This window comes from Lepidochelys kempii, chromosome 2 (genome assembly GCF_965140285.1).
Source record: "Lepidochelys kempii isolate rLepKem1 chromosome 2, rLepKem1.hap1, whole genome shotgun sequence".
In the NCBI taxonomy this organism is placed as follows: domain Eukaryota; kingdom Metazoa; phylum Chordata; order Testudines; family Cheloniidae; genus Lepidochelys; species Lepidochelys kempii.
The window spans coordinates 89,022,853-89,045,429 of NC_136381.1; the positions used below are offsets into that span (position 1 = coordinate 89,022,853).

The 22,577-nt window shown below is 39.2% G+C and overlaps 1 protein-coding gene and 1 long non-coding RNA gene across 4 annotated transcripts in view; one reads left to right on the forward strand and one right to left on the reverse strand.

Moving 5' to 3' along the window:
* ANKRD12 (ankyrin repeat domain 12) overlaps positions 1 to 22,577 on the forward strand; it is a 107,176-nt gene that overhangs the window by 59,955 nt on the left and 24,644 nt on the right. For 2 of the 3 annotated variants that reach the window (XM_073331576.2, XM_073331577.2), the window contains 5 exons: positions 919 to 1,065; positions 4,126 to 4,326; positions 8,228 to 8,370; positions 10,994 to 11,141; positions 16,012 to 20,726. In XM_073331576.2, the coding sequence (XP_073187677.2) occupies positions 919 to 1,065; positions 4,126 to 4,326; positions 8,228 to 8,370; positions 10,994 to 11,141; positions 16,012 to 20,726 (5,354 nt within the window). The remainder of the gene's footprint in view (positions 1 to 918; positions 1,066 to 4,125; positions 4,327 to 8,227; positions 8,371 to 10,993; positions 11,142 to 16,011; positions 20,727 to 22,577) is intronic. The other variant, XM_073331578.2, reaches the window with a different exon arrangement.
* Positions 15,782 to 22,577, reverse strand: part of LOC140906838 (uncharacterized) — a 52,228-nt gene continuing 45,432 nt past the window's right edge. Inside the window, exon 3 of the long non-coding RNA XR_012157263.2 lies at positions 15,782 to 16,065. This is a non-coding gene — a long non-coding RNA (uncharacterized LOC140906838). The remainder of the gene's footprint in view (positions 16,066 to 22,577) is intronic.

Below are 22,577 nucleotides of genomic sequence, written 5' to 3' on the forward strand. Positions count from 1 at the left end.
CGTAAATGCATTTCCATACTTTAAAATATTTGAGTTTTCTTTTGCTAGTATCCCAAGATATATTAAAGGACTAATTCAAGCTGACTTGGCTATGAGCATTAATTGAATTGAAATGATAATTAACTGAAGTGCTGATAAAATGTAACTTATTCAGTTAGGGAGGTGTCTGCCACAGGAATGAGTGTGAGAGCCAATTTTACTTAGACCTTGTCTACACTGTGGGGATTGATCTAAGTTACGCTACTTCAGCTATATGAATAACATAGCTGAAGCCGACGTACTTAGGTCGACTTACTGTGGTGTCTCCACCGTGGTGAGTCGACTGCTGCTGCTCCCCCATCGACTCCACCTGCTCCTCTTGTGGCGGTGGAGTACAGGAGTCAATGGGAGAGTTCTCGGTGGTAGATTTAACGCGTCTAGACTAACCTCGTGTCTGAGGTTAATGACGTGAATTCCCCATTATTTCTGATGTTTTCAAACTGGATTCTACAAAGCTCTAGAAGATATAGTTGGGAACCCTCTTGCACTGGGATTGGGGTACACTAGAGGACCTTAAGGAATTTTCCATCTCTTGATTCTGTGAAAACTCAAAATTGTGACTACACATCAGTCTGAAAACAAGTTATTGACTTTATAGTTTTGTTATTTGTATGATATACTTTTAAAATCTTTAAGTGCTTTATTCATGAGCATATTGTTCCAGTCAGCTGAGAGCTATGACAAAACTAGGAGTTCACGCCCTTCTGACTGAAGAAAGAGTAACACAAATATACAAAGTGGGGCAGCATGACATAGTGTATTTTTTTCTCCAACCTCCAGCTCACATAAATAATTGAAAATGGCTATTTCTGTCTGTGTGAGATTCTATACTATAGTTGGCTATTTTTCAGAATCTTATTAGTGTGCTAATATTTCCAGAGAAAGAAGGCCCAGAGAAGAAGAAAATGAAAAAGGAAGCTGGAAGTAAGAAGTCGACACCAGTTAGCATTCTTTTTGGTTATCCACTTTCAGAGCGCAAACAGATGGCCCTTCTTATGCAGATGACAGCTAGAGACAACAGTCCAGGTGATACCAGCTACCACTGAGTTACTGTTTCTCTCTCTCTCTCCTTCCTATAAACCCCCTCCACCTGTCAGTTTTTTTTTCTTGTGTTTTTTAAAGCAATCTTTGACTTAATCAAGAACTCTTCTGAATTTGCAGTGCAAAATTCTTCCCTTGGAAAATATCATCTTTGTAGAAAACTGCATTTTCTGTCAAATACTTTGATGGAAAATTCCTGACTATCTTTAGTTATAATATACAAGGGTTGCTGTGGCAACTGTAATTATGAATTTCCCATTTTTGAGTATTCCATCTCTCAACTGTCATATTACATTTTCATTGGATTTTTGGGGGGTGGGGGAGAGGATTGGCACTTAATAATATATTCTTACTAGTTTAGGGTGCAATTCAACTGTCACTGAAGTCCATGGGAGTCTTCATATGAGGTGAAATTATGGCCCCCTTGAAATCAGTGACAAAATTCCCATTGACTTAAATAGAGTCAGGATTTTTACCTGTGGGCTGGATCAGCTTCTTAGTGTCGAATGCTGTTTACAGGAATAAACTATAAAAATCATCCATCATAGGAGCTGTAATATATTTTTGTTAAACTGTTGTGATGTTAACTTCCATTTTAACATAAGTGTTTGTTTATGAAGTTAATACTTTAACAAAGATAGTCTGCAGGTAAATGACTAAATTAACTTTCAGAATTTGGTGGCAGTTGATAAACCAAGTTGTTCTGTTGTGGTTATAACCAGAGCTGTGAGGAGAAAAAGATATTTCTATTTTGTGTAGGATTTTAATATTTCAAAATTTGGTTTCATTCTGATTTGGAAAAGAAATAAAAAATTTCAAAATTCTCCATGAAAGGGGATCCTGGAGAACCCGGTGCAGGAGCAGACTTTCTAGCTGGCTTCCCTGAATCTGTGGACTCCAGAAGCCCTGAGGTCCTCAGCTCAAGGGCAGGCTGGCTGGCTACCTGGGAGCCACAGACCCTGAGAGCCTGGGCTGTCAAGAAGCCATGAGCTTGGGAGCAGGTCCTTCCAAAGCTTTCCAGCTCCCTATCAGCCTACTAAGTGAGTTGCAGAGGAGCCTCAGAGCTTGAGAGCCAAGGCTTCCAGGCTTCTAGGCTCTCAGCTGCCCAGCAGACAGGCTCCTGAAAACCCAGGAACCTGGAAGCCTGGGCTCCCCAGAAGCCAAGCTGCCAAAGAGTTGGATGGGGAAGCTGGTGCCTTTTCCACTCTGCTTATCCAGAACACTTCATCTCATACTCAAAGTACACTTTATCCAGTTCTCTGGAATTCAAGAAGTTAGTTCAACGCTGGACTTGTCACAGGTTTCTTTATTGGCATACAATCAAACTACCCTTGAATTGATCTGGCTCAAGTATAGGGGATGGTGACAGATTATACCACACTTTCAGTTTACATAAACATGAATCAGCTTACATACACACTGACAATGTATTAACCAACTTACTACCTATATCACACGCTTTATGATTGGGCTACTAATTATTGTAACCAATCCATGTACACATCATGACCTGTTCACAAACTACAGAGTATGGTAGTAAGCAAAGCTGCATCTGGAAGCTTATCATACTCTTCTTGCAATTCATTTATCTACTAACTACATGTTATTTACAAGGCCACTTATAAGTTTATGCTTCATACAGAGTTAACCTCTGTTTCCTTACTTCTCTTCCTTCCTACTTCTTACATTGTTCATGCAAGGCCTACAGCTGGCACGAAGTCGGGCAGGTTTCCCGTGGAAATCTGCCTACTCTGCTAGACACTAAAAATCATGGACTGAACAGAGATGCTGGATTTATGGCTTATTACAACAATTTGAAACCCACTAACCCCCTCTTTTTGTCCTATGAGTGCAGATATGTTAACAGGACGCTCTATCTTGAATGATCCCTTACAGTATGTGCTAACTACTTATCCTAAACAATCTGTTCCACCTTGCATTTTACTGTGATGCTGGGAGTATCTTTTCCAGACCTGAAGAAGAGCTCTGTGTGGCTGGTGTCTCTCACCAACAGAAGTTGGTCCAATAAAAGATATTGCCTCACCCATCTTGTGTTTTCTGTCAGACCTTTACCAAAATTGTCTCCACAGAATGTTTTCTCTGAGTATTGCTGACAATCTTTAATTACAATCTCATGACTTATATTTTCTACTTGAGTAGTACCTTCTGATTATTCTAGAACCATCTGTTTCAAATGGGTACATTTTTCTGTTTGTTTCTTTTTTTAATTATAAAGGATTTTTACTCCGGGAAGATGCTGAATTGACATTCCTATAACCTGAAAACCGCTCTATCCACAAAATATGTATATTTTGGGCAGCAGTTATACAAGCTGGTCACACTGCCTTACTCTGGGTTCCCATCTTTGTTGCTGAGAGGATAGTTCAGTGTCCATATACATTCAATTCTTCACCTCTCTGCTTAGAGACAATGAGAAGATTTTGGTGAAGTAGACTTAGGGCCAGATTTTTGAAAGTATTTAGGTGCCTAGTGGGATTTTCAAAAGTGCCCAAGAAGATTAGGCACTTTTGAAAGTCCCACCAGGAACCTGCACCATTAGATACCTAAATACCTTTGAAAATCTGGCCCTTAGCCCAGTAGGTCCAAAACAAATTGCTAACTTGTTACAGGTAGGCCACTGAATAGTCATCAATTGGTAACAACTTAGTAAAATCACCTCTTGTGGGAAATGGAGCCTTAGGTTGCTCTAAAAAGAGGCCATGCTGAAGTTTTTTGAACAATATTACTAAACTCCGATATGGAATTCATCCAGTCCTATGGTTTCATGGAATCTATTTGCAAGGAAGTGAGAGACTGTAGCAAATAGGAGGCCTTTGTACGCCTCCTTTACCTTTGCTACATAACAAGGGAATATTGTGTTCCTGAAGGGATTACAGGATATTTCCATAAACTATGGAATCTCTTAAAGGACATGACCAATTGTGGACACTGAAATTTGAAGATAGTGAGAATTTTTGCTTTACTTTATTTTACTTTATCTGGCTACAAAATGTATTATTGACTATTTTAAAACTTATTTTGTAGATTCCAACCTGCATCATCCTTTACAGACAACACCAACGCAAAAGAAAACATCAAGCTCCTCATCAAGACAAAAAGACAAAGTTAATAAGAGAAATGAACGAGGGGAAACGCCTTTACATATGGCAGCCATCCGAGGGGATGTTAAACAAGTTAAAGAGTTAATCAGTCTAGGCGCAAATGTGAATGTAAAAGATTTTGCAGGTAAGGTTGATACGCCTTCATTTCATTCAAAGTCAGCGTTAGTCCCGAATTTGTTACTAGAGATCAGACTTACTTCCAATTTAAATCTGATGTGAATTAATACTGTAACTTTAAAAAAAAAATTACCAGAAGTCTCTCAACTTGTGTTATAGTGGTTGTGAAGGTTGCTGGGGTAGTTGGTTTGTGTATATATTTTATTATTATTAATACGAGCATACAGAGGCCCCAATTTTGATCAGGACCTTGTTATGCTATGTACTGTCTTAAACTAGGGGTCTATATTTGAAGAAGTTCTAATTGAAGATAATGACCAATATATGATGGGTGGTAAGAGAGAGACCAGCAACTTATACCATTTGTATTTATTTATACTGTCTTTCTCTCACTTGTTGGTTTTTAGACAAAGTTTTTGTGATTACACTAAAAAGAGACTTTTCTTACCTGCTTCGGAGTCACTTGTGTCATTAAACATTGGCCAGGTTTTTGTCGACATCATGGTTGGAAAGGTATTTGAAGGAGGAGAGAGTAGTATCTTTGCAGATCAGTTCAGTGAGGCTGTTTTGTGTACAAGCGGCAAAGTGGAAGACACCACAATGATACTTATAGGAGGCGGATGGCATTATTAGTGGGGCAGAACAGTAGGTAACATTTCATCAGCTTTGTCTTTATTGCTAATTACAGCTACTATTAATTTTGAATTTCGGTAGACCTAGGAGCCCTAGTCATGGACTAGGACCCCATTGTGCCAGGCATTAGACAAGGAGCAGGGATCATCTTTTGGTTCTGTGCTTGTACGAGTATAAGACAAGAGACAATAGATGGATATAGGCAGATGGGAATACAAGGAAACGATGGTCAGCATGACAGGCAATGGTCTTATCACACCTGCAGCCTAGTTGTTGGGGATTACAAAGAAACAGGTAGTTTTTGGTCAGCATGATCATCAAATGGTCTTAGCACACCAACAGCCTAGTGCTTTTCATGGTTTTGTAGACATAGTGGAAAAGGAGAGTTTTAAGGAGGACAATGTGTTAGTTTTCCAGATGTTTATGGAAATCTTCTTCAAGCATAAGGGGCAATGTGGGAGAAAGCACAAAGATGCTTATTTGAAAATGTAACAAGTGGATGATGGAAGCTGGTATCATTGGCTGATCAGAAACAGGAGTTGGCATCTCGATAGTGAGTGAGAGATGATAGGCAGGGTGAGGATAGGCCAGAATGGGCCTTGAAAGTGAAGTCAAGCCGCATGTGTTTGTTGCAATAGAGAGGGAGGAGCCAGTGTGGGGATGCAAAGAGAGAGAGGTGTGACATGGTCAAAGCAATGGGCTAGGAAAATGATCTTGTAGCAGTATTCTGGTGGATATAAATTGGACAAGATTTTATCTCTTGGTGCCAGAGAAAGGATGTTGCAGTAATCAAAATCAAGGGATGCCTGGGAAATAGCTTTAGTTGTGTGGATGGACATGAAAAGTTGTATGTTAGAGATGTTTTGAAGAAAATCTGCATGATTTAGATTTTTGCCTAGATGTGAGAACCTATATAGCACTCTGAGTCAAGGATGACACCTGGATTACAGGCCAGAGTGACTAGCAGGATGGTGGTGTTGTCCACAATGATTGGGAAATGAGGTAGTGAGGTGAACTTTAGGGTGGAGGAAGATGGAGTTATGTTTTAGCCGTGTTGATATTGAGCTGACAAATAGACGACAAATTGATGTCAGGCCGACAAGGTGAAAATTTAATTTGCCCAAGAGAGGGGTCTGGAGGAGAAAGGGAGATGTGAGAGTCATCAGCATAGTGATGGTAGCTGAATTTGAGTTTGTCAGTGAGGTTTACCCACTGATAAGGGGCCAAGGACAGAGTCCTGTGGAACCCTCTCAGAAAGTTGGTTGGGCATTGAGGAGGATCCTCTGGTGGATATGCTGATGAAGCAATGATTAAAGGGATATGAGGAGAACCAGGGCAGGACAGACTCACAGAAGCCAAGGCAGGCTAAGATTTTGAGATGAGCATGGGCAACAGTGTCACAAGCAGCTAAAAGGTCAAGGAGACTGAGGATGGAGCACTGGTTTTGTCCATTGGATAAGATGAGGTTATTAGGCATTTTATTGAGAGCAGTTTAAAGGGAGTGCAGTTTAAAGGGAGGGTGGAAACCAGATAGGACAGGGTCTAGGTTTGAATCTGAAGAGTGGAACTGTAGACAGCAATTGTAAAAATGGATGCAGTGATCTTAGAGATGAAAGGGAGAAGGGAAATGGAGCAGTGGTTGGAGAGGCAAATGGAGTTGGTAAAGGATGGGTTTTTTTTAAGATGGGGGTGATTAAAGCATGCTTGTATTATAAGGGGACAGATCCAGAGGAGAGTGAGAAGTTAAGGAGAAGAGAAAGTGGGAAGGTGAGAGTGGGCGTAAGTTTCAGGAGACAGAATGGGGTCACTGGGGCAAGTGAGGGTATTAGGAGCAAAGCAGATGACAAATGTCTGTGTCTTTGACAGGGAAGGAGGAAAAGAGAGTTGTAGGAGGAGAAGGGGAAGGTCCTATATCTTGCCAGTTTTCTGTTGGAAGAAATCTATAATATTCTGCATGGGAAGAAAAGTGGAACAAATAGGAAAGGAGAGAGTCAAAGCAGGCAAAAAGGTGGCTGCAGGCATGAGATTCATTTACATTAGAGAAGTAGTGTGTGTTAGTTAGGCAAATAGCAGAACTGAAAGGGAAGAGAATTAATTTGTAGTCTACAAAATCAGCCTCATCCTGGGATTTTTGCCAGAGACAGATATTCGATGGGGGGGAGAGGTGGGAAGCTAGGGATGGGGGGTTGATAGGACAGACTTTGTGATGGGAGATTGGTGCATGGAAAGAATCAACAGCCATATCAAGGGAGGAAAAGGCTGAGAACAGATGAGAAGTCTTCAATACTGATGGACTGGAAGTCACAGAAAGGCCAAGTATGGGGCGAGAGGGGAGGCTCTTGGATGATGCTGAAAAGAGGCCAGCTGATGGTTGGAGGGGAGGTAACTTGGCAACAGAGAGAGGGAGAGTGAGCACTGCTTGGTGAAGACCAAGTCAAGTAAATGGCCCTTTGGTGAATGGGAGAGTTTAACTAGGGCTGCAGGTCGATTTAAGGAGTGAGGTAGAGAAAATGTGCAGCCTTGGTGGCAGATGAGTTTTTAAGATGGAACTTGAAGTCCCTGAGGATGAGAATTAATGCTAGTGGCTTTAATAAATAACTAAGAAATACCAGGAAATAAATTGGTTGGTTTATTTGTCAGTAGCTTATCTAGATTGATAAGGGGTAGGTGCTATTCACACCTGTACTCAACAATGTGAAACTGTCAGTCATTACTGTTGTATGTTCCATTACTCTAGAAGAACAGAGATTGGCAATTAGCATAAGCAAATTTCTTAAGGTGGAGGTTTGTTGTAATTCCAAATGGAGGCTGATTCAGTCATTTGCATATAAATCAAATAATGTGTCTAAAATATTTATTTACCAAGAAAGAATGAAGTGTATAATTAGGGTGGTGTTTTCTGGTCAGATTCTCAGTTTTGCCACAGACTTGCATTGTGAGCTCTGTGCTCAGTTTAATCATAATAAATATAGGATGCTTACCTACTCTAGTGTGCTAATGTGAGGCTTAAGATTTATAAAACACATTTGATCCTGAGATGGAAGGTGTTACAATAGTGCCACATTATGTATATAAAGTCCAGTATAGCACAGGAATTGGCTTAGGATATATATGTTGTGTACACACACACACACACATATAATATACACAACTTTGAAGTGACCCACATAACAATTATGTTTTATGCTGATGTTTGCAAGTGGTTTGTTTGGTTAAAAACAATACATTAATATTATAAGATCAAAAATTAAATATTCTGACCTCTATGATTACAGGTTGGACTCCGCTTCATGAAGCTTGTAATGTTGGTTATTATGATGTTGCTAAGGTTCTGATAGCAGCAGGAGCAGATGTGAACACACAAGGACTGGATGATGATACTCCACTTCATGATTCTGCTAGCAGTGGGCATAGAGATGTAAGTATGCTTTAGAAAAAAAAAGTAAATATCTGTATGTGCAAATGTTGAATCTAGTGAAAAAAGCATTGTAGTCTCTACCAAATGACCATATAATCCTGATTCTGCTCTCTTTGTGATATCTTAACATCTTTTGTCTTGCTTTTTGCCCTTGTCAGTACTCTACTTGACAGATCTTTTGCCCTACTCTCTGCTTCAAAAAAATGTAGAAAGACTCTAAAAGCTATTGAATGGAAGCAGGTTAAAAAACAAAACATTTTACCTAAAGCTTTTTCTACAGTGTGTGTTTTTCAACAGAACACTTCTAAACTACACTGTAGCTTCTAGTAAATATTTTAAATTGATACTTTATAGAGAGTATTTTTAAAGTATTTCATACACTTACCTAGCTCCATACATAAGTCCATAAATAAATGGATCTCCTAATACTCTTCAAGACTTGACAGCAAGTATTGAATTCTTAAGGAAATTGAAATTATTTCTGTAGGTTTAGCTCTATTTTCTCCATTTCTGGATTTGTGTTTTTTATCTCTGTGCAGGATTTCTGCAAACTAGATGCTCCAGTTGTTGATCTTTTGTTTATTTGTTAGCACTTAAAATAAGGATTATTAATAAAGCTATGTGCTTTAATCACTGTACAAGAAATAAAAACATAGATCATCTGTACATCAAATGGATTACATTCTTAACAAGACAGGGTAATTTGGGAAATCTAGAATCGGAAATGACAAGTTTTTTTGCTATATTATAATTATTGACTTCCTTCTTGTGGGTATCATGGCAGAAAAGGGCCTTCAGAATGGAGCTGAATGAAGAAAAGGATAGTGGCTTGGAAAACAGAAAATTGAGAATTCTAGGCATGTAGGAGGACCTGGATGGACAAAGTCACCAAGATAGTTGTGGAAGAAGTGTACAAAAGGGGCATGAAAGTTTCTATCATTAAAGGAATTAAGGGGATCATGTGATAAGAAACAAGTTCAGAGATGCATGAGCCAGGGCAGAATTATCTAGGCCTCTAAGGTAAGGACAAGAAGTTTTAATTTGTGGACATGGGGAGCCACTGGAGGGATTCATAGAGGGTTGGTAATATGATTAGATCATCAGGCAAGGAAGATAATTTTAGACAGGATTTTGTAGTTTCCTCTTGTTTGTTCAGTGCTTTCTGTTTTGTTACAAAAAGTATTTGGGAATGGGAAAGAGATTATTCTCCTAATGAATGATGGCAACAAAATTTTTAAATCTTCCTATTAGTTCATCTACTTGAGAGAGCTGAGTAGCTGTCCAGTTGGTATAATAAGTTACCAAAAATTCATTTTACAGCTACTGAATTACAAAAGGACAAATGTTTCTTTTATCTAGTTGTACCTCTAAACCCAGTTATAGAATACATACATTTACAATTTACTAATTATATTATATAGTGTAATTTATGTTTTTTTTGTCCATGTGGTTCAGATGGCCCACATCTGGCCCCCACTGATTTTGTCTGGCCTGTTCATTTTTGTTAATCACAAGTTAAATTTCAAGTCTTGTGCATTTAAAAAAATATGCTAGCCAAACACTTCTCTCGTACCAGTTACCGCTACAAAGTTCTTGAGCCTCAAGCACCACTGAAAGGCTTGTATTGATATTGCCTACTGCCATTGCCTGTACTACAGGCCACAGCTGCTGCCGTGTGCTGGGTTGTTACCTCAGTTACCTGCACTCTCAGTTGTCAGCTCCTCTGCTGTCTCCCTCAAGCACTCAGGGAGAGCTAAATTGTTCCAGGAAGAAGTGTCAACCACTCAGATCTGGCTGCCAAATAGTGCAGGATATTGAAAGGGTCTGAAGAGAAGGAGAACGCTGGTTAATGTTGGAAGGAGAGGAGAATTCTGGCATGAAGGTATGGGACAGCCATCAGTAATGAAGAAGAGGAATAGGTCATGGCATGGAAATGCATGCTTGGTAAAAATAACTCACCATGCTGCCTTGTCTGATTCAGTTAGTTAAAAAAAAATATTGTTGTTAGAACTTCTTTTCAATTGGAAAACAAGTAAATTCTTAATAAAAAGTTGTGGTCCTGCAGTTTTTCATCATCTTGTAGCAGTGGCTCACAGCCATTTTCTTCCTAAAACCCAAAAACCACCTGAGGCTTCTTGTCACTACACTTCTTGAAGTGCCACTTCCCCCTCCTCAGAGCAGAGTGCTGTGCGGATGGGTCGAGAAGAGTAATGGATACCTGAGCAGTTGCAGCTGGGTGAGTGCGAGCAGGACTGGAGCAGAGGGGACAAGAGGGAAGAGCGGCTCCTTCCTTTGCTCCCCCTGCTGTTGCTAGGTCCAAACAACTGTAAACATTTTAATTGTGTGGGGAGGGGGTGCATTTTTTCTCCTTCATCTGATGGGCTCCATCCCACTTCAGCAGGTAGGATGCAACCCAGAAGTCCAGTTCTGCCATCTGGACCTCCGTAGGTAAAAGGTTGGAGCACTCTGTTATGTCATTACAGTATACATAGCCCATGTCAAATTGGAGATTATTACTCAAGAAGTCAAAAATGAGGAAGAATGCACAATTAATGTTTGTATGTATTTTGCAGGTCACTTCTTAGCTCTTACAAAATGTAAAAACCAAGTTCTCACATTGCAGATTGTGAAGCTCCTGCTTCGACATGGTGGAAATCCATTTCAGGCCAACAAACATGGGGAGAGACCAGTTGATGTAGCAGAAACAGAAGAACTGGAACTGCTACTGAAAAAGGAGGTGCCTATTTCTGATGATGAAGACAGTTGCTCAGGTTAGAGAGTTAGACCTTAATTGCACAGTACTAGAAAAATGCATTATAAATAACCTCTTATATTTTTTTGAAAAAAGAATATAGATTTGTTCACCTCAGCTTGCATGTTTTGACCGTCTTTTAGTAATGAGTGCTAGCACAGTTTTTTAGAGGAAGAGTTTGTAGCAACACCTGTAGTTAAGGTTGTCTAACGCTTTGCATTTTAAGACCCTGTTTTTACATGCTGATTAGTGTATTCAAGTAAAACCATTATTGGTGTGATATATAAGAATCTAGATATACTGTTATATACCGTAAAGGGAGTATATAATTCTGGTTTGTTTTTTTCCCTGATCTTTTCAGTTAGCTAAAAAAAGCTTTAAAATGCAAGTCTTAGGAAGGAGGAAAACTTTTTATTTCAGTTACATAACAATGGGACCGTTTGTTTCATATCCCTTTAAAAAAAAAAAAAAAAGCCTGGTTTACTCAGGGGGTTTAGTTGAGTTGACACATGCTTTTTGATGCACGGTACATAAGCCATGCTAATCGCGTACATGCAGGATGGCTATGCCCTCCTTCAATTTGCATCATTTGCGAGGGCTTCTTGGATACTAAGCGTATGGCATTCTGGGAGGGTATCTCATGGGCCTTTGCTTTGCTGGTGAGCAGTGTGCATTCTGGAATTTTTCTTGCTGTGCATTGTGGGGTGCATAGCAGAAGCCAGTGGAATTTAAAAAATCCCATGATTCTGATCTGCCTCATGCTTCATCGCTTTCTGGGTGGGTAATGCCATTTCTGAATTGCTGTTAGCCAGCATGGACCCAACAATCTTTTGCACCGCTATGCTGGCAACCGTGAATACACAGAGGCTGCTTGGGCTTATTTGAGCTCTTGAAGCTGGGTGGCTTCAATTTGGACTTCACCTTCAGCACCACCAAACAGATGATGTTACCACAGTAGCAGCTTCTCCAGCAGCAGCGTCATCAGTAGAGATGGGAGGAAGAAGAAGATGACACCGAGCAACTGCTACTCGTTCCTACTGGTTCCTAGATTAGCTTCACACAGTGCAACACTGTTCTAGCCTAAGGATTGGTGGGAGAGGATTGTTCTGAAGACTTGGAATTACCACTAGTTGCACGAGAATTTGAGGATAGCAAAGGCAACCTTTTTTTAGATCTGTGCTGAAGTAGCCCTGAAACTGCTGCAGCAGTAGCATGCCAGTGTATGGTGCCCCATACCCACTGAGGAGTGGGTTGTCATTGCAATTGGGAAGCTGGCCACACCTGCATGTTACTAGTCCATAGCAAATCAATTTGGTACAGGGAGATTGACTGTTGGGGCCATGGTCATGCAAGGATATGATGCCATGCATAAGGTACTGTTGCACTGGGCTATAAAGTTTGATAATGGTCAGAAAATTGATGGATTGCATGCATGGGGTTCCCAGACTGTATTGGAGCAACTGATGGGACCCATGTGCCTATTTGCACTCCACATGAAGGCTCAGAGTTGATCAACAGAAAAGGGTATTTCTCCAGGGTCTTCCCAGAACATGGGTGACCACCATGAAAGGTTTACAAACATAAATGCTGGGAAGGTCCATGATGCTAGGATCTTTCAGAACTCAGTTTTGTTTACCTTAATGAATAAAAGAGAGTTTGCCCCCGGATCACCGTGGACGCCAATGGCATGGAGATTGCTCTGGTCATCTTTGGAGACCCATTTTGTCCTCTGCTTCCCTGGTTAAGGAAGCCATTCAGAGTACGTCTACATAGCAGTTAAACACCCGCGCTTGGCCTGAGTCAGCTGACTTGGACTCACAGGGCTCAGGCTGCAGGGCTGTAAAATCAGTATGTAGACGTTCAGGCTTGGGCTGGAGCCCAATCTTGGGACCCTGCAAGTCAGCTGACCCAAGATAGCTGCGGCTGTGCCACAGGTCTTTTATTCCAGTGTAGATGTTCACTTACAGGCCACTTGGACAGAAGGAAGGAGCTGTGTAACTGTTGCCTCAGTAGTTGCAGCATGACAGTTGAGTGTGCATTTGGCCATCTGAAACGAATGACACTGCTTATGGGCTAGGTTAGAGGCTGCAGAAAAAAACTTGCCTAAGATTATAGGTGCATGTTGTATTTTGCACAGTATTTGTGAGGAGGGAGAAAGGGAGAAAGCCTTACTGATGGGTGGTAAGCTGAGATGCAGAAACCTGCTCAGAGGTTTTAGCATCCATCAAGACATCCACTGAAAAATGGAAACAGCCAGGATAACTGTCAGGGATGCCTGTTGCGGCTGCTTTCAGGCCTGAGACTTAGAGCATTTAAATTGTGCAGCTGTATACCCAGCTTTTATCCTGGGGAGAGGGGTGAATGGATTGTGAGCATTGCAGTGTCTTCGATGGGGTGGTACAAGTAGCACATTATATAATGACCAGAAATAAACCTTTAATTAAAACAACAATGAAACACAGTTTTAAAGTGACACGGTACAGAGGAGGGCAGAACACAGCAATGGGGAGGGGGACGCTCCAATTCACAGGCAAGTATACACTTTGCCTCTGCCTCTTGTTCTTGGGCCTTACGGTGTTCAGTGTCAGGGCTCTAAATCAAAGGCATTAGATGGCTCTAAAAGCTGGGTTACCAGGTGCAGTTGTTTTCACTGCCTTGACCTTGGGCTGGGGAGGGAAATGGTCTTTGGGAGCAGGGGTGCAGCAGAGAACGTATGCTGGTGTTCCCAGAGCCCAGTATTGTCCAGGGGCTGCAGAAGATGGCTGGGTCCTGGTTGAGAGCATTAGATTATCTGTGTGCCTGCTAGCAGCAGAACATTCCGATTCTTGGTTGCCTCTGAACATCCCTCTTTTTCTCCATAGTGTCTTTTGTCATTATGGCACTGTCTCTGGACACTGCAATGCTCTCTTCGGGTAGTTCTGTGTGTTTTTCCCTCTCCAACCTCAGGCTTCTCAGAGAGCAAATGGACCCAAGACCCACAGGATAGATGCAGGGAGAGGAAAGGAAAATAGGTATGTGCCCTCCATGAAATGGGCTTGTAAAAAGTGAATGGTTGGGGCATTAGTATGAGACAGAAGCCGACTGCCTGGCTAGACCAACCACCATTTTGAAAACATGTAGAGGGATGGGGGGAGAACAGACAGTGAGATCCAAGGAATCGGGGAAGGCAAGGGCTGGAGACTGAGAGAGGCTCCTAGCTCACATCTGCCAAAAATGGCTGTGGTCATGGGGCACCTGGAACAGACGCTAGGACAGCAGAATAGAATAATATGCTGTTAAGACAGATACTTACATGCTAAGGCTCCCTCTCTAGGATCTGCCTCCTTAATCTCCTTAACCTGGGTATCTGGTTGGGAATTGGACTTGCTTCTTACACAGTTGGTTTCAAGGTCTTGAGATCCTGGTTTTGCAGGGAGAGCTCTTTACTGCTCTCCTCATGTTCCTCCTCTAATGATTCTTGCCGCTTGTCATCGGCGGAGGTGGGGGGAGGCCCATGGGAGAAGGGTGGGTAGCAGGGTACATATCCTCTTTGGGTTCAGTAATGGTGTTGTTGCTCAAAATTCTGTCCAGCTCCTCAAAAAAAGGACAGACTATATTCTGTCTCGACTGTTTCCTGGCATCCCTGGTTTTAATGCAAGTCCTTCTGAGCTGTTTGCTTTTGGTCTGGCACTGGTCAGCATCCTGGTGGTGACGCTTTGCAGACATCTGCATAGCAATGTCTACAAACATGTCTTTAATTTGTTGACTGTCCACAAGAGCTTGCTGCATCAATGCTTCTCTCCAGATGGTGAAGAGATCTAGGCTCTTTGCACAGCTCCAAGCAGCTGCTCGAGGCTGGTTGTAATACTTCTGGAGTAATATGCAGTGATGCTGATATATCTGAATTCAAGAGCAAATAGGCAGATTCTGGCCCTCTGCCAGTTTTTAAGCAGGGGAGGAGGACATCTGGTTAACTTGACCTCAGAGCAGTGGAAAGCACACAGGCAAACAGACAGATCAGTAACAAACACACAAAGTAGTGTGGGATAGCAGCTGGAGGACTGCCAGAGTAGTGCATGGCAGCATTACATGCAAATGAACAATAGGCTGCACTACCTCAAGTTCTATCAAACTTAGCACAGCTTGAAAGAGGACTCTAGAGTAACTGGTGATTGCAGAGTTAGGGCACTGTAATGAATTACGTTGTGTGTATGCAGGCATTTTCACACCAGACTAACTCGTGTTACTGCAGAATAAACCCCACATGTAGACAAGCCATAAGTGGCAATTTTGTGATTAAACTGAGATAAGACTTGCAAATTCTTACTGAATTAAATGAGAACTTGGTCCTAGTTCATCAGAGCTGAAAAACTAATGCATGAAACCAGTGTATTACATTGTATTCACTTAACTGTAGAAAATATAAAGTAATGTAACCCTGATTTTGACAAGTCACAAACTAATATACTGCTTGTTATATGCTGTATACAAACGTATTTCACAATGTATTATTAGTCATACTCTTGCTCTTTGTTTTGTGAATTTGAAAGCTGTAAATAAGTTTACCATAGTCAATCTTACTGGATGCAAAAAAAAGGTTTTTTTGGTTTTAAGTTTGTATGTGTAAAAGATGTCTGGTTAGGTCAAACTACTACTTTAAAAGGACTGGCTTTTGAGGTATAGAGTATGTGACAATATTGTAATAGTACTTGTGAATTCTCTAATATGTGATATTTTATGCTGTCTTTTATAAAACTATTGTGCAACAGTAAACTTATATTTTGTCGTGAAGATTTTATCTCTGTAATTAATGAATAATTTATCCATACATGTCCATAATATTTATAATATGATTCGGAGTTGTCAATATCTCCATCATTATTTTCTTTGTTTTTGTCTTCTCAATCTAGATTTTGAAGAGACTCCATCTGTAAATCCTTCCAGTGTAGACGGGAATGTTGATTCTGAAACAGAAAAAGAATCTCTAGTCATTGACAGCAAGCAGATGGTCCCTAGTAAGGCACCACTTTCATCTGCTCTTGATGAATATGAGTTTAAAGATGATGATGAAGATGAGATAAAAATGATTGATGACAGACGTATTCTTAGAAAGGATCTAAGAAAAGATGATGAGTCTGAAATAGAAAAGAATAATTTATTTGTGAAACAGGAAAAAGTTGTTTTTCCAAAATCATTTAAAAGTAAAAAACAGAAACCGTCCAGAGTTTTGTACTCAAGTTCTGAAAGTTCAGATGAAGAAATTCTTCAGGACAAAAAGGTTGTCTCTCCTCCTTGTTCTATCACAGAAACTCCAAACTCTGATATAAAAATGAAAAAAGAATACATTGTTTCAAACGACCACAAGCAAAAAGGGAAAGTTAAAAGGAAGCTAAAAAATCAGAGCAAAAATAAAGAGAATCAAGAACTAAAGCAAGAAAAGGAAAATACTAGAGTGACAAATGTAGTTAGTTCTGGACTAGATTCTTTAGACAAAGCTAGAGAGGAGGAGATGTTTAAAAAATCTTTTAGTCCAAAAGAAGATTCTTCATTACCCTTATTTCATATTACTGCTAGCAAATCTCCTAAACATCCCTGTGGATTAAGTGAAAAGCAGTCAACACCACTAAAGCAAGAAAACACTAAAGCATGCTTATCACCCGGAGGTTCTGAAATATCATTGCAATCTGAAGTAGTTAGGTATGATCATAATACAGATTCTGAATATCTAGTGGAAAGTTCTAGTGGCAAATCTTGCAAACACAAAGAAAAAAGCAAGCATCAGAAAGATTTTCACTTAGAATTGAGTGAAAAATCTAGTCCTAAAATTAAAGAGGAAGAAAACAGTTCAGCATTTGAGAATTCAGAATGTATGCTGAAAAAAATCGACAAGGAAGGTAAAACACTTAAAAAGCATAAACTGAAGCATAAAGAAAGAGAAAAGGACAAGCACAAAAAAGAACAGGATGGGGAAAAGGAAAAACACAAACACAAAGATAGTGCTAAGGAGGTACAAAGAAATATTGAGTTTGATAGAGAATTTTGGAAAGAGAACTTTTTTAAAAGTGATGAAACTGAAGATATATTGTTAAATATGGACCATGAATCTCTTCCCTCAGAAAGAAAATCAAAGCTGGAAAAAACTATGCTGAAAGAAGATAAATCAGTAAAAGAGAAACATGTCCAGAAAGAGAGAAGTTTTAAAGATGAGAGAGAAAAAGAAAAAAACAGAAAGGAAAATGAAAAATTATTTAAGGATGAAAAAGTGAAAGATACAAAAGAAGAAAAAGAGAACATGTTCACAGATAAAGAAACAGAATTGTTCTGTTCAGCTGTAGGTACTAAAGATGAGCCAGCTAGTATGCATTTAGTAGAAAAAGAAGCAGATACTGAAAAGCAGGAAAAAAACATCAGAGAAAAAGCTGAGAGGCGAATCTCAGTTAAAGAAAAGGACATTGAGAAGTTAGAAAGAAAAAATTTAGATAAAGAGAAAAAGATAAAACATGACTATAAGCCAGAGAAAGAGAAAGCAGAGCTAAATGAAAGTATAGAAAAAGCAAAGGAAAAGATAAATTCCCAGCAAGTAGATAAATGTCATAAAGAAAATGATAAGATAAAAAATGTTAGTACTATTAAAAAACTCGATGACAAAGAAAGAAACAAAGAAAAAGTTGATAAAAAACATGACAAAGAAAAGACTGACAAAGACAGACACCTGTCTGAAAGCAAAGAAAAATACTGCATTGAGAGAAAGGTCAAACTATCAGAAAAAGAAAGTGAGTATAGTAAACCAGAAAAAGGCAAAAATAAAGACAAAGAAAAGGAGGCTGAGAAAAAGGAAAAGTCCAGAGATAAAGACAGCTTAACAGCAGCAAACTCAAAGCACATGCAAGAAGAAAGGAAATGCAATATTGCAGACAGTAGTAAAGCATTGCATGAAAAATTATTGTCCTTGAAAGAGAAACCAAAAGATGAATTGCTGAAAACTCCAGATGGTAGAGAGAAAGATAAAAAGGATAAAGACATAGATCGATATAAAGAACGAGACAAACACAAAGATAAAATGCAGCAAAATAATTTTCCTAAACTAAAACTTGAATCTGAAAAACTTAAGCCTAAACCATCAGCAGCACCAAAAGATACTCGACCTAAAGAAAAGAGACTAGTGAATGATGATTTAATGCAAACTAGTTTTGAAAGAATGCTTAGCCTCAAAGATCTGGAAATTGAACAGTGGCATAGAAAACATAAAGAAAAAATAAAACAAAAAGAGAAGGAAAGATTAAGGAATCGGTCCTGTTTAGAACTTAACAAGATAAAAGATAAAGAAAAAGCAAAACATTCACTAACTGAATCTAAAAACAAAGAGCTGATTCGTTCAAAAAGCTCAGAATTGTCAGACATTTACACGAAAGAGAAGCAGCCGAAAGATGCTACAAGTAGTAGATCCCAATCTGTAGACACAAGGAACTTAACAAATTCTGGAAAGTCATCATTAGTTTTAGATAACTTAAATAGATCTCCTAGGTCAGAAGGTGAAAAGACAGGTCTAAGCTCCAGGTCAGTGTCAATGGTTTCAGTTGCTAGTTCAGAAGATTCTTGCCATACTACAGTAACTACTCCAAGACCCATAATTGAATATGATTCAGACTTTATGCTAGAAGGTTCTGATTCCCAAATGTCCTTTTCACAATCACCATTTTTGGCCAAATCACCGGCCCTTCTTGAAAGGGAGACTGATAGCCTAGCAGAGTTGCCAGAGCGCATTAAACCTCCTTTTGCAAACAGACTTCCACCAGCCTACATTAGATCAGCTTCTGTTGAAGATGTTAAAGTGGTTTTAAATGACTGTAGACCTGTTGTAGAAGTGCGAAGATGCAGTATGCCTAGTGTTATTTCTGAACACACAAAACAGCCTCGATCATCTGAAGAAAATAGTCAGAGTGTTCTACTAGGAGTCCCAAGTCATACTTGCACTTCTCCCAAACCAGAAGTATCTTCTTGTAGTTTGACTGAAAGGGATTTTCAAAATAGTATGTCTGGTTCACATTCCAATTTTACATCTTCTCCAACTAAAACTGGTAGCAACAAGCATGTTACGTTGGATGCAAATATTGTTAAAAATACTGCTCAGTTGAGCACTTCCGAAGAAATTCATATGCATCTAGAGCCATATAGTCAAAGTGGTCTGAATCAGCTAACTAAGTCATGGGATGTGCCTTTTGACAGACTTAATTCATTAAATAATGGATCCAACTGCTCTGGTTATGGAATGTCAGAGCAAGATACTAGTACTGTTGTAGCATTGCCTGATTCTGAAAACAGGACGTTAAAAGAGCAGAAACTATCTGAATTTTTACCTCAACACGCTGAAATTGTGGGAAATTCAAGTTTTCAGGAATCTACATCAATTTTACCTTCACAGTCACCCTGCTCTTTGCATATCCAGCCACTCCCAGATATAGAGTGTATGTCTAAACACATATCTTTACCAGGTATTAGCAATCAAGAGCCAATATTTGTACAACAGCAACAAAATCTAGTTCAAACTACCAGTTCTGTTTTGAACACAGACACCAATAATACAAGAGAAGTTGAAAACACTTTGTTCCCATCAAACATTAAAAAGGCCAGTGTGCTTATCACTGTATATCCTGAAAGCGTCACTAAGGATATTTCACAGAATTTTGGAAGAGCTAGTACTCTATCTACATTACTGTCAGAAAAGGATTTTACGGTAAATGATGCACAACTAAATACAAATTCTTATGCGTTCAGTAAAATTGTTTACAAGAATTCTCGTGCTGATGAAGTAGATAGCAGCACAGCTAACACTCAAGAAACCCCAAATGAAAAAGCCCAACTAGAAAATTTGGTTTCAGCACATTTAGATAATAGTAAATCTGACATTGATCTATGTGAACTAAATGCAGGAATACCAAAAGGAATTATAAATGAATCAGCTAATAAAAATAATTGCACTATAGATGGCGGAGAAAATATTTCAACACATGACCTGCCACAGTACCCTTTGTCTAATTTGGAAGATAATTCACAGCAAACTGCACAAGAAATAGTACATAAATACAGTCAGACAGTTAAACTAGAAGTAGAAGAAACTGTTGAGGATCATAAAACAGATCAGCAAGAAGTTCCTCAAAGAATTACTAGAAATAGAGCAAATATGCTTGCTAGTCAGAGTAAACAGAATTCTATTGGTTGCACACAAACATCAGAAAAAGACTGTGAGTCAGCTGCATCTATAAAAGGAAGGATAAGATTAATTGAGGAAGATGATGCTCAAGTACACCATCCACGCAAAAGAAAGGTGTCACGTGTGCCTCAGCCTGTACAAGTGAATCCATCTTTACTGCAAGCTAAGGAGAAAACCCAGCAGTCTTTGGCAGCTATTGTAGATTCTCTGAAACTCGAAGAGATTCAGCCATACAGTTCAGAAAGAGCAAATCCATATTTTGAATACTTGCACATAAGGAAAAAAATAGAAGAGAAACGTAAATTATTGTGTAGCGTTATTCCTCAGGCACCGCAGTATTATGATGAATATGTGACCTTCAATGGATCATACCTACTGGATGGCAACCCCTTGAGCAAGATATGCATTCCAACTGTAAGTAACAAGATCTTTTGGTGTGTATTCAATGAATGGCACGTTTTCAGCTCACTGTACAACGTTCGTATTCTTGTCAGTTCACTTGGGCACATTTGAAAATGTTATCTCTGGTTCTGGTATGTTGGGCAGAGAACATTTGCTGAAAAGCATAAGCTGACCAATTTTTGTGGGTACTGCCTCTGAGTGCACCTGGTTTCCTCTGCATAAGCAATGAGCAGTGGTATATCAGCAATCCCCATAATAGAAGGTAGACAATAATGTGTGCACGATATATGTAAAAGGTATGCACAAAAACGTTTCTGATACTTAAAAGCATTCTCCAGTTTAAAAGCCCTGCTAAGGGAAATCAATGCTAAAATTATATTTTCTTTTTTAGGATCTCCGTTCTCTCCCCCCCTCCCTTTTTTAAAGTAAATTAAGATTCTTAAGAATTGTAGCAGTTTTAACAAATTAAGGAGTTGGTAGTAATGTAGGTAGGGAAATTTGTTCTTTAAATGTTATTTTTAATCTGACAGTGCCACTAATTTAACCATTACTTAAATGTTTTAAGCTATTTGGTAGAGGTGAAAGTCAATGGGATTTAGGTTCCTAAATAATTTAAGTGGTTCTGAAAATGTTATGCTTAAATTCTGTCAATTTACTTACAATACTTATCTTACACTTTGAGATACTTAGATGAAGGGCACTAAATAAGTAAAAAATAGTTGCCAAAAATGTGGTTGGTGTTGATTCAAAGTCCTTCATAGTTCCTTTGAATAAGAGAAGTATTTATAATAGCTACATAACATTAGCAAAATAATTATAAACTCTGATTATGTAGTTTACAAAAATAACTAGGGATTGTACCAAAAAGTACAAAGAATTGAATACCATTAATGTCCTTAATGTGAGATGAGAAGCATAGCTTATCAAATGTATTTCTATGAAGGTTTGAGAGAATCAAATATAGGCAGATTTCACCCATTGCCCAGAGAAGTAAAAAAAAAAAATTTAAAGACTTCAGCTGTAAGAGTCTCTGAAATCATAGTTTTCCTGATAAAATTTGTAGAATGTTATGGCCAGATTTTCCTGAGGGTGCCTCCCTTTTTGTTACTTAATTTGTGCCTGTTGTCTTTACCCTTGTATTGGATTCCAGACACAGACATAAACAGGTAGATGGCTAACTGTAATTTGCACTATTTACTAATATTACATGTTATATATAACATTGTTGTAAACATACTAGTATAATACAGCTTCCTCAGTTAGTCTTTCCGCTGCCTTTTGTTTTGGGTCTTGAAGTCCCAGTATCACACAGTTATTCTCAGTTTGTTTATTAGTGTATTTCTTAATATTCTGGAAGTGATAGTGGGCTTGTTGATTTCATTTTTTTTTAAATTGTTAGAATTAAGAAATGATCTAACCTAAAGAGTCTTCAGCCCAAGACTTAAGTCAGGTGAACACTCTTCAGGAGGTGACCATTACAAGAAATCTCCGTTCTGTCAGTTGAAAAATGTTGAGTGAAGTCTCTATAGTAAACACATATATGTGTCAGGTTTCAGAGTAACAGCCGTGTTAGTCTGTATTCGCAAAAAGAAAAGGAGTACTTGTGGCACCTTAGAGACTAACCAATTTATTTGAGCATAAGCTTTCGTGAGCTACAGCTCACTTCATCGGATGCATCCGATGGGGGAGGGGCAGAGGAGAAGATGGCAATTCATACTTGATTGAAATCTAGAGCTACAGTCATGGCCTTATTTGGCAGTAAGAGTGATGAAATGCATGTTATGTGACAAAGCTTTGTCTTTGCCTCTGTGGGTCCCGTGTTTCCTGGCGGATTTCGCTAGCCTCAGAGGCTCACTGTGACCC